Source organism: Mycteria americana, chromosome Z (genome assembly GCF_035582795.1).
Source record: "Mycteria americana isolate JAX WOST 10 ecotype Jacksonville Zoo and Gardens chromosome Z, USCA_MyAme_1.0, whole genome shotgun sequence".
NCBI classification, from domain to species: Eukaryota; Metazoa; Chordata; class Aves; order Ciconiiformes; family Ciconiidae; genus Mycteria; species Mycteria americana.
In genome coordinates this window covers 44779152-44791738 of record NC_134396.1, presented here as the reverse complement: position 1 = coordinate 44791738, position 12587 = coordinate 44779152, and the positions used below count along the sequence as shown (strand labels likewise).

General features: G+C 45.8%; 1 protein-coding gene across 1 annotated transcript in view; it reads right to left on the bottom strand.

Annotated features, from left to right (window-relative positions):
* The window catches only part of MARCHF3 (membrane associated ring-CH-type finger 3), a 78164-nt gene that overhangs the window by 15016 nt on the left and 50561 nt on the right, over nt 1–12587 (bottom strand). The window contains exons 2-3 of the mRNA XM_075526975.1: nt 9029–9245; nt 6660–6867 (exon numbers count right to left, since the gene is read on the bottom strand). Coding sequence (XP_075383090.1) covers nt 6660–6867; nt 9029–9222 — 402 coding nt within the window. The 5' untranslated portion in view covers nt 9223–9245. The remainder of the gene's footprint in view (nt 1–6659; nt 6868–9028; nt 9246–12587) is intronic.

Below are 12587 nucleotides of genomic sequence, written 5' to 3'. Positions count from 1 at the left end.
GTTTGATTTCACTGTGTTTGTTTTGAGATCCTTCCAGGCTTGTCACAAGGAACATCAGGTCTACACATATCAACCACCATATTATAGACTTACCTTTCCTCCAGTGTCTAGAGTTTCTGCTGCTTCATCCTGGGTCCTCTGTGTCAAATGTAGCCAGGCTCTCACTGGCAGTGGGGTGACCAAGACATGGGAGACAGAAGTAGGGCTACTCAGCAGCAGCTGCTTTTTTCTTTGAGATGCATCTTCCCTCGGCACATTCATAATGAGATAGCCATGTGCCCAAGCACGCGTCCCGCACACCTCTAATTTCCAGCAGACTGTACAGGGGTGCTGTGCACCTAGCACACAGTAGAAGAAGTGGGTTCAGACCTTGCCTGTATTTCTTGAATTCAGTTTTGCAGTATCATGAGCCCTGGGACTGAGGGTAATGTGTAAATAGACAACATCTTTTGGATTACTGGAAAATAGCTCCTTTTAAGGGCTGTGGATGTCTCCAAACAATCCCCTTATCTGAAGGCGGAGCTCTGAAATCAAGCAAAATGGCTAGACTTGCTCTGCTGATGCCTGCCAAGTGCCTAAATAGCAACATGTTGTCTAGCAAAAATGTGACTCCAAATGGCAGCTCCAAAGATGCTACCGAAATCTTATGCTCCAGCAGATTATGTCTGATTGGTGTTGGTGATTTCAATTCTCTATGCCAGAGCTTGCTGGATGCCCTCCAGAAAGCAGATGAACAGAAGGACTCAGTGACCTTCAGTGTGAAAAAAACTCATTTTCTATCACAATCCATCTCTCGCTCCTTTACAACAACATATCACGTTCTCTCCAGTGCAGCTGTTGTGAAAAAGTTCACAAGTGACTGAGAAATAAGGAAGTCCCAGGTCCCAATGGAGAGCTGAAAAGCATCAGCCCAGCCTCTGAGCAGAAGTCCCACCAGCAGTCCTGATGAACTATTCTATAAGCAGCTGGGAGAAGCCTCACGATCGCTAGCCCTTGTTCTTGTGGGGGACTTCAACCTGCCGGATGTCTGCTGGAAATACAATACAGCAGAGAGGAAACAGTCCAGGAGGTTCCTGGAGCGTGTGGCAGATAACTTCCTGACACAGCTGGTGAGCGAGCCAACGAGGGAAGGTGCCCCGCTGGACCTCTTGTTCACGAACAGAGAAGGACTTGTGAGCCATGTGATGGTTGGGGGCTGTCTTGGGCAGAGTGATCACGAAATGATAGAGTTTTTGATACGTGGTGAAGCGGCGAGGGGGGTCAGCAAAACTGCCACCTTAGAATTCCGGAGGGCGGACTTCGGCCTGTTTAGGAGACTGGTCAAGAGAGTCCCCTGGGAGGCAGCCCTAAAGGGCAAAGGAGTCCAGGAAGGCTGGACATTCTTTAAGGAGGAAGTCCTAAAGGCACAAGAGCGGGCTGTCCCCAGGTGCCGAAAGACGAGCCGGCGGGGAAGAAGACCGGCCTGGCTGACTAGAGAGCTCTGGCTCGAGCTCAGGAAAAAGAGGAGAGTCTACGACCTCTGGAAGAAGGGGCGGGCAACACAGGAGGACTACAAAGGTGTAGCAAGGCTGTGCAGGGAGAAAATTAGAAGGGCCAAAGCTGAGCTAGAGCTGAATCTGGCTACTTCTGTAAAAGACAACAAAAAATACTTCTTCAAATACATTAGCAGCAAAAGGAGAGCTAAGGAGAATCTCCAGCCCCTAGTAGACAGGGGAGGGAACACAGTGACCAAGGATGAGGAAAAGGCTGAGGTACTTGATGCCTTCTTTGCCTCAGTCTTTAATAGCAGGGCCAATTGTTCTCTGGGTACCCAGCCCCCGGAGTCGGAAGATAAGGACGGGGACCAGAATGGAGCCCCCATAATCCAGGGGGAAATGGTGAGTGATCTGCTGCACCACTTAGACACTCACAAGTCTATGGGGCCTGATGAGATCCACCTGAGAGTCCTGAAGGAACTGGCAGAAGTGCTCACCAAGCCCCTTTCCATCATTTACCAGCAGTTCTGGCTAACTGGGAAGGTCCCTGCTGACTGGAGATTAGCTAATGTGACACCCATCTACAAGAAGGGCTGGAAGGAGGACCCGGGGAACTACAGGCCTGTCAGCCTGACCTCGGTACCAGGGAAGCTAGTGGTGGTCTTGGTAGCGTTAGGTTTACGGTGGGACTCGATGCTCTTAAAGGTCTTTTCCAACCTATACGATTCTGTGATTCTGCGAGTGTGATGGTTCCCACTTAGCTCAGTCCATAAGCAAGGCAGTGTAAGTGCTGAAAGTCAGGTAGGGCATGAGGGGGCTCTGCAATTACCTGCAGCACGTTAGCCACCCGTTGAACAAAATCTGTGAAGGCTCAGCAGAAAGCAATTCTTACCAGCAACTGTAAAATCACACAGGGCACATTTGACACATGTAGGGCAACAGTCTGGAGACAAGGAACTGTAAAGGAGACTACTCGTTTCGGCTGACCAACCTTTGACAAACACCTGTGGAGGAGGTGAAATGTGTGCATTCCCTGGTGTGTGCTGCTTTGAATTGACAAAGGACAAGTCATAGAGCTCCTCTACCCAGTGTAGCAGGAGGCAAAGGACATAAATGGTGGATGGCAATGAATGAACAAATCTCTTTCCTTGAACGCTGACGGAGAGGTTAATCCCCACCATAATGCCTGATTCATGGTTCAGAAACACAATTCTTCTGGGGAAAATAATCTGAGTTAAAAAAAGAAGTGGACCAAGAACATCTGAAGCTTCACGAATGTAACGCTGAGAGGATGGATCTGCCTGACAGACTGTACTACCGTTTCCTGCCTCTCTGGTTGGGTTTTGGGCGTCAAACAGTTAGCAGATTGTATGTTTCTTGGGAGATGTTTCTTCACCAGACAACAAAAACATGTCCTGTGGCATAGATAAAGGAAAGTTCCCTTGAGAAGTACGTAGTTTGAAACTCCGCTGACCAGAGAGAAGCTTATGATGGAGAAAAAATACAAAGGATAAAAGAGGAAATGGAATTCAAAATGAATGTTATTTTTCCTTTGCTTTTCCTTGTAAAAGAAATCCAGGAAAAAACAGGCTGCTGTGCATAACCTAAGTTGGGGAGAGAAAGCAAAAGTGAGCTCCCTGCATTTTTGTATCCTATGCATGATGTACGCAGGAGGCAAGATATAGTTGTAGATATGTCCCTTGTATTTGAGCTAAAGATCTCCTGTTTGAGTGCCCACATTCTTAGTGTGAACATGGGCAACTGCTTAAAAGAAGGCAAAAAGCCATCTTGCAACAAATTTTTATGGAGCACTTGCTTTCATTTCATAATGAACTAATGGCAAACTAGCAACATGGCGGGGAGGGGAGAAATGTTATGGGTTCACTAGCCTGTTCTGATCAGATCATGAAGTGCAGCAAGAAATCCTCTGCTGTTCCATAATAATGTACACAGGGAAGGAAAGAATACGGCTGAACAACCAGCCATGCCACTTACTGCTCACTTCATTTCAAGCCCACTACTGCTGCAGCCTCTCCTGGGTGCTAACGGCAGGAATGACGTCAGATATGACATTTCTAGATAAAGCAAGTGAAGTATCTCAATTTGTTTCTGTTGAGACTACCTTCACACCCACTGCTAAGCCTCTAAGAAGCAGTGATCAATCCAGTGAAGGTATGAGAAGAAAACATAGTACCATGTTCTCTTCTTTTTTTTGGCCCCTTTAAGAAATCGAATATGTCTTTGAATAGTCAGAAATACTGTTTTTTTTCCTGATGGAAAATCTCTAGGACAAAAGATGAATATGAAGATTGATTGCTTCAAGCATTTTTATATTACTTGTCACTGTCCAATGGATGGGATATATCCTCTGCATGAGATAGGGCCTGCAGAGGAGTTACTGGATAAGCTTCTATAGACTATGCTCTACAAATTACTTTATGAGTACAATAGTCCCTCCTGACCTCCTAAAATGCACTGGTAAGCTCACCATTCACCTCCACTGATAGGACCATTTCCCATTTCCATTATCTACTTCAGAGGAATCTTTGGAGAACTAATTATCTTACTAAAGGAAGAGAACTTTGATTCCCCACCCCCAAAAAAACCCACCCACCCACCCACACACACACACACACACAAACAGACAGACACACACACACACACACACGATGGCATCAAAAGCAGGTAGCCACTCTGGCTTGTCACTGGTTCACACATTACAGCAGGTTTTTGTGAAAGATGGTCCTACTATACCTGATGCACGTCCCTCCATGCCCTCATACTCTAGGTAATACAGGGCGACAGACAGGACACTGCTTTTAGGACACAGAAGATGAGGGAATCTGGCAACTTGCATCTGCTTTAGTCATGCTTTGGGAACTTTCAGATTTGCTGTAATTATTTGCATGGGGAGGTCTTTAGATTTCAAAGCACTGTGTATTAAATAAGTACAAACTTTAAGGACAAACTTAAATTATACTAACAGAAATCAAGAAGTTTGACGGATACCTTTCTGCTTCATTTGTCCCCTTGCATACAACTCATCTTAGTTACTCTTTGTCTCTGCTGCTCTCAACTTTAAAAGTTCAGCTTCAACTCCTTTCTAAACTGAAAACATGCTCCTTGTATAAGACCACAAAGGACTTCAAAAAAGTCAGATGCTTTTTTTTATGACGTTTTCTGCAACTGCATGTAATTGTTGATTACTGCACTAAAATACTGTGGGTATTGTAGCTGAGAAGCAAGAAAAGATTAGCTAGTAAAGAGAAAAAACATCAATTAACAATGTGTACTATGTTTCAGAAATGTTCTTGCACCTGGTTCTCATTTGTTCTCAGCTGAGAAATAAAAGACAGCTTTATTATTATTATTATTATTATTATTATTATTATTATTATTATTATTATTGTTGTTGTTGTTGTTGCTATTATTTATTACTGCTTTTGCCAAAAAGAAGCCTCGATTCATCAGGGAATGATCAAGTGACTAGACTCCCCCAGCCTGGGCAGGGTTAGCTTCGCTTTCAGCTTCTTCAATCATCATTAGCTCTGAACAATGTCATGTCCCATTTGTGCAAAGCAAGCCTCACGAGCAGCTGCTGCAAGGGAACAGCTTGAAGAAGCTGGATTCTAAAATCAAACTGTTTACTTGCACTGCCTCAGCATCACTTATCTTTCTTTTCAGAAGACAAATTCAGAGTGGCATTGCCCTTGCACCAAAACCACACCCGAAAACTGCTTGGCGCAGGCTCAGAGCAGCTGGCCGAAAGAAGATGTTATCGTCTTCATTGAAGAATGCTCAGTCATAAAGATTTTGCTGCTCAATCGCTGACAGCCTGAGAACACTCAACAGCAGCATTTCTCAAACTGGGACCAGCTTCCTGGGAGAGGCTGGAGCCCTGCTAGAAGCACCAAACAACAAGCCAGAGGCAATGGAACACAGCTGGCCTAGGCTTGCTTTGGTTAAGGCCTGACAAGACTACACGTCTTGTGCTAAATACTATGTCATGTATCTCTTTTTTGCTGATCCTAAAGAAGAATGAAGATATCCTTAGGCTTAGACACAAAATGCACATGCCTAACTTAATCCAGCGTAAAGCAATTTTGGTAGTCTTCAATGAGAACTGCTCACCCCCTCTCTGCATGGGCCCCTGACCCATTTCCCAGCAGTCAGTTTTATCCTGTACCCTCTCATCTGTGAATAAGAGCAAAACAAGATGTGCCCCCTCCCCCTTATTTTTAATACCATATCTCCTTCAACCTGTTCTGCTACAGTTCATGGGAACAATGAAGATGCACAGGAAGGACATGTTGTCCTGAACCCGAGCTTGGCATATAAGCACCTGTGTCACCAACTGGTACAATAAGATGCTTCTCATTACTTTTGTAAAACGTTATTATTTGTAATCCACTTTTAATTCCAACACAAACCATAATTTTTACTTTTTTTCGAAATTAAAATAGGGGAAGAGAAAGATCATTAACAGCGTAAAGACAGTAATCCTAGCTTTTTTTCTTTTTTTTTTCTTTTCCTGAGGTAAAAAAACCCTCGTAAACTTCATGCAGCCACTAAAGCATATATAGTTGGCCAAAACTGAATTTTAATTGATAAGGGAGAAACAACTGTCCAATTCACTGTTGAGTCTGGTACACAGTCCTGAGGAGGCCAAAAGGTCACTCACAAACGGCTAAACATGCCAGACGCTGAGCAAGAACAATTCCTTCTTGTGGGCTTGACATGGAAACTAGGTTTCTAAGGCTCCTCGGTTTGTTACCTCTGTCTCAAAAGCAAGAAAAAAAAATAATCCTGACCTATATTTAATGTGCTGAATACTGACGCTTGTCTTGCATTCCACAGGCACTGTTACTTACCTCTCTTCTATCCTCTGCTAAGCTGGCTGGTATACTAGGAATTCCCTGCACACTGTTCCCCAGATCTCCACTCGCACTTACAGTGAAGCAAACCCATCAATCCCATTCTTCTTGCTTGTTTTGATTTGGTTGAAAATAAAGGGTTTGTTATGCCTGTCCTTTCCCTGAGCTCCTGCCCTCACCTTGTCAAGCCCAAAACTCACAGCTTGCTTTGGCTTCGGCGGAGCTGCAAAGGCTTGGCGATGCCTATATAAAAACAAACATGATCTGCTCATTGAAGCTAAGCTTTTGGGGACGTGCCCCATGTACTGACCTCCACCAATGGCCTGGGCTTGCGCTCCACTGCAAACCTGAAGTGGCAGAGTTCACAGTAGCTGGTGTTTGAAGACGACAGCCAGTGCTCCAGGCAGCTGCGGTGAATAGTCCCCAGGGTCCCCGTACATTCACAGGGGGAAAGCAGGTCTTCCTGACTGCTGCCCTCGTGGCAGATCCTGCACATCGGCCGGTCATTGAAGGGGCTGCTGGAGGAGGAAAAAAAATTGCTGGTCAGTATACAGGGCTGGTCTAGCCTCTCTCTCTTTCTCTCTGTATGTTACGAATTAGCAATGTGGGAAACCTTTGCAGCTTGCGTACTTTGCTCTGTAGTTAGTACACCAAGCTGCTGGGCTAATGGCCGCAGGAATTTTGGTATTCTTGTTTAAAACACCTCTTCTGGGACGGGGAGGGGAGCAGAGAGTGAAGAACACATCAGAGTGGCAGATGAGACAGACAAGTGACCAAGTGCTTCTATACCTTTGTATTTCCCACCTCTTCACAGTGCAGCGGAGCAGCCGCTTCAAGAAATCTCTAAATGCATCAGAGAAGTTTTAACCCTGCCTCAGCTGGGCACCTCTTATGCTAGCGATGATCTGTGCCATCCCTACTGACCTACAGGGTAGCATCCCTTACGCTAGCGATGATCCCCTGACCCATAGGGTAAGCTGTTTTCAGCGATCAACAGCAAAGGACTACTGGGCCTGAAACAACAGCACCTTGCCCTGCAGCGGTGCGAAGGCAGGGCAACTTCAGGCAGTCGTGTGCAGGCAGGAAGCTCCTGTCCCTGGGGAGGGTTTCCCTCGCTTTGGCACAACACCCCACGAGCAGCTCAAGGAGTGATATAAACGGCACTGAAAAGGACGACTGTGTGAAACACATCCCTCCCGCACTGCTGCCCGTGGCTGTTTCTCCTGCGTTGCCTCCCCCAGAGCACCCACCTTCCTGGTGGCGGGGTGCTAACCTGCAAAGGGGGACGGGTGCTCTTCCTGCCACTGAAAACCTGGAGACTCTGATTTTAACTACTGAGATTCTCCGTTCTACAGAGGAATCTTTTGGGAAAGAGGAAAGCAGTCGCGTGGCTTCCCAGGGTGCTTGGGCTTAGTGCAGCGGGAGGAAAGCAGGAGAAGGCTGCGAGCACCAGTGCCGTTGAACCACGGATCCACTTCACTGCAGCTTCAACTCATCCCCCTGACTGCCAAGGCTGAGAAGGTCGATTTCTTGCCTGAGGTCTTGGAAGCAAAAACTCTCCTGACCACATACGCCACCTCACGTAATCTCCTCACAAAAGCAGTTTGTCACTGTTGCTGACAAAACCTTGTTAGCGGGTAGCGTACGGTGGCACACAGCTGTTCCCTCTGTCCCTCTTCTGGCTCTTTGCAGGCTGCCCCAGGTAGATCTCACTCAAGTGTAACTGCAGGAAAGGGTAAAGAAGCCAGCCCGCTCCTTTCAGTCTGCCTGGGAAAACACTATGAAGTTGTGCTTGACGCTCTGCACACACGTCTGAGCTGTGCAAAATGCACAGGGCTTAAAAAAGTTGCTACAAGTAAAGGGGAAAAAGTGCTTTCAGGCTATCACATCACACATTCAGCAGCAGTTAATAATTTCACTCTTCACACGATTGCAGTGGATTGGATTATGTTTGCTGTTTTGTGAAAAGCCAGGGCTACTTCAAGACCCGTGCAGTCTTTCCAGCTTCACACTAGTGAAGTGGAATTTAAATTTGCCCCAAGTATCAAGTCTGGATATGGCCAAACACTTAGGCATCCTCTTTCTTGCTTCTAATGAAAACAAAGCCAACCCAAAGCAGGCTAGTGTTTCAAAGGCTGTAGTTTAAATGTATATTTCACCACTAATCTGCCATTCTAAACTGACAGCAGAAAGAGCTGCTCTCAATCATTTGGACGACGGCTGAAGCAGCAACACTGGTGCGTGCACCTCTGCTAGAAATAGCTTCTCTGGCCGCTCAGCACACTGGCTCGGGAAGCGCGAAGGAAGCGTGCCGCAGAAGCGCTGGCGGCAGCACGCAGGCTAAACACAGCATCCCGTGCCAGCCAGCGCCCGCCGACGCCTCCCGCTACTACCGGGGCAAATCACTGCAGCTGGCGCACTTGAGCAGCAGCGTTCCTAGACAGCTCGCTTCCCCTTCTTCACCGAGTATCATGGTGAGGGCTTGACTACATACGTAGCACAACCATTATAAAGTGAGGACGAGGGTTTAATTACACCTGCACTGTGGCAAGCCTTCACGAAGCACCCCACCTCATCCTCCCTTCAAGCGCCCGCAGGACTTGCGGGTGGTGGCTGGGGAGGGTGCACTCGAGCCCGCGCAGGGAAGGGGCCCGTCCCGTCCCGCCACCCCCCACGTACCTCTGCGTGGCGAGCGTCCGCACGACGGAGGAGAGCAGCTGCCCATCTTTGGCCGACACCTGCATGACATACTGCGGGCAGCTGCCGGCTGGGCTGCCGCCGCTGCCACCGGGCAGGGTCTTGCCGTCGGGTGCCAGCGGGCGCGGGCGCTCCGGCGGGACTCCCGGCAGGTGACTGCAGCGGCTCGTCCTCATGGCGGTGGCCTGCACGTCCCCATCTAGGGAGGAGGGAGGACAGGGTGGTGGGGCAGGGGGAAGGGGCACTTCCCTCCCTGCCTGCAACTCCGCTGCTCTGATCCATACCAGGCGTGAGAAGAAACATCGCCCCCTCCCCGCCCCAGCCCTCCGAAATCCGCTCAGCAGGGAGAGGAAGCTTACAACGTTATGTGTCACGGAAAAATTCTGTACGTCTCAGAAACAGCAAGCCGGGGCTCTGTGCTGCTTTTTTTCTCTGCAGACTCCTAAAGTTATGAGTGATAAATGGGAAGACTGAACGTTTTTGTCTCTCCCCCCTGCCAAATGCTGCAAAGGAATATACAATCTTCACCTTGTGTGCTTTTAAACTTAAAGGCTGCCCCTGTCCACCAACAGGGAAAGTTATGTATTGGAGGAGAAAGTGGCCGATCAGCTCCAAATTCCCTGTGAAAACACTCCACTGCTCTTAAGTGCCTTCCATCACCAACCCACGGCAGAGCATGGACCCAGCAAATAATTCTGTACAGGTCTTTTGTCACACAGACCTGCTTAATAACAGCCTGCGTGCAGTACTAATTTATGCCACAAGGTGAGGTGGAAATCACAGCTTGCCTGTGTCTTTCTTCTCTGCTTTGCTCTTTCTCCCATCACTTAGAGCGTATTTTGTATGATGCTTTCAACCGTGGTAATTGGAAAGCAAGGGTTATGCTGGTGACAAAGAGCCTGGGAACGTAAATTCCTGATACCTTTCTACGATGCTCCTTGCTGCGAGTGCTTGTCGGTGAGAGGAGGCTGCCTGGTTCAACAGGCAGAACACCAGGCTACGTGCCTGCAAGCCTGCTCTCCAGGCCAGCCACCAACAGCATATGTACGGGGTGGATGGATTAATCCCTCTGCAAAAGGGGGGAAAGACTCCCTAGCGTGCCTTGAGACACTTGGCTACAGTCACTTGTAAATGCTACGGGTTACTACTATGATACTCACGTGTTGAAATCAGGCTCGTTTGCCTGAGCTGCATTTAACCCTCAGAAAAAACATTTTGCGTCAGACACCACTGTTACTTGTGCAGTACCACTACCGCAGCAGGAAACAGAGTCTTTAAAAATTAAACATTAATCCACTCTTTTAAACAGAGGTATTTCTCTGGGTTTTAAAAGAAATCTCGTAATTTGATCTCATTGGATTTGAGCAAATGGCAGTGCTAACTTTCTGAAGTCTCCTGAATGGGCGTCTTTGGCAGGAAGACTTTGTAGCATGTGAGGATGTGATCAGGGTGCTGGACCACTTGTACCATGCAAGTTTTCACGTAGGGACTTATATTCTTAGAAAGGCATCTAAAATAGGAAAATGCTTGGCAAAGTGTTTGTTTTACAGGATTATTTCAGCTATTTTCAGACCATGCATACCCCAGAGAGCAAACTGGAGGCTGATAAGACAGCTTACAGGGATATAGCGTTCAGAGAATGGGGAAGGAAATCAGACTCAGGCCCTCATTTACAATGAAAATGAAGTAAATGGCCGATTTGAAAACCATTAACACATAAAAGATGCAGACTTTTTAAGAGAATAAGAGCCACAGACTCTCCAAGGAGACCATGGTATCGGTAACATTTTGGTTTTAAAATCCATGCTGAGACTGCTTAACAAGAATATTCAGCAGCTGAATAGCTGCTTCATTAAACTTAAAAGCCTAGGCAATACCATGCTTACAGACCCATGCTACAGAATTATATATTTCTTTTCTGGTTGCTTCACTGACCTCATTAAGTAAAACAGCAGGTTTATTGTTGCGTATAAAGTCATCATCCAAGCCTTCACAAACATATCCATCAACCACTTGATGAGTTCAGAGCATTTGCTGAAGTATCAGATGATGCAACTAAATGCAAACTTTAAAGCACACCAGAAATAATGTCGTTATATCCCAGCAATTATATTAATTCAAATTTCTGTGTACAGTACTGCATCAATATCCCACTTTGGCATAGCAAATACATGCAATCCCTTTCCACCTAACTTTTTTTTACAGGAAGCTGAAAGTTACAACATATTTTCCTGATTTCAGAAGAATCATTTTCACACAAAATCAGTGTATGTGCATGAAAGTAATATAATTATAGAATTAAATAGTATGTGCCTTAGTACTGAACCCTGTGCTAAATAATGAAGATTAACTGTCCTGAGAAGCACGGAGATCCTAAGCAAATCCGAAGTCAAAGCTGACATTAAGGAATTGTAAATCTTAATACCCACAAAACCCCAAAGTCAGTATTTACCTATATGTATGTGTTATGTTCTGTCAGAATGTTTTTCACCTGAAAGAGGTGGAAATCTGCCACAAACATTTTAACAGAAGAAGAAAAATGAAGAACAAAAGCAGGAGGATGTGTTTAGATGGTATTTAGGGAGAGATGCAATATTAAATGGGGGAAGCCAGAATATCAACATTCATTTCAGATACCAGAAAATTCAGAGAAAAGTGGCTGAATTTGGCATGATGGATGTATGTTTGAAGAAATCTAGTAATTAGCTCCTTTTTTCTTTTCTGTGTTACTACACCCACTCCTCTTGCACATCTCTTGTCTATCCAAAATCTATTTTAAGCCTCCCTTACTACTGTAATATTTAAACCAGATCTTTTCCCTGTTCTAGTTTTTCTGCTTTGCCTTTGGTACCAGTCTCTGACTCCCTCTTCTCACCTTCATGACATGAGATCTTCTGATGGGAGGTGGAAAAGTCTAACTGTCTTTTAGAGTGACTCTCCAATTTCAGCACTATCTTCCAACCGTCACTGATAAGTGCACAGTTCTTGGTATATTTCTTCTCTTCACTTTCTTGTGCAATTACTTCAATTGGTGATATAAAAATCTCACTTTCAGTGTTGTTTAATGATCACAAATCGAAAAATCCTGAGATAAGAAGAAATTCTTTTTTAGTGTGTTATATATATGCCAGTTTATATATATATATATATATATATGTATATGGGTTTAAGGTATCAGAGTAAAAGTAAAGATATTGCATGTATTTTCTTTGTACCCTAAGTGTGGAGGGGGGGAAAAAAAACAGCTGTTAAATTCTCAGAGCTGTTCTGTGTCCTCAGAAATTTCAAATTCCTGGCTGGAAAGAGGTCAGTACAGGTTTTCCTGGTGGGAGGACATAGTGGAACAGCATGCTATTAGTTGCTGATTAGAGTGTCCTAGTTGTGATTTATTCCTTCCACTTCATTCACTGGCTTATGGAGTAAATACCTCTCAGCAAGCACTGCATGTCTCACATATATTCCTGTTACTTTTGCATTCAGCACTCTGGTTTACAGACATGAAAAGCACAAGTCTCGTAATAACAAGCCTTCTCCCTTGCTC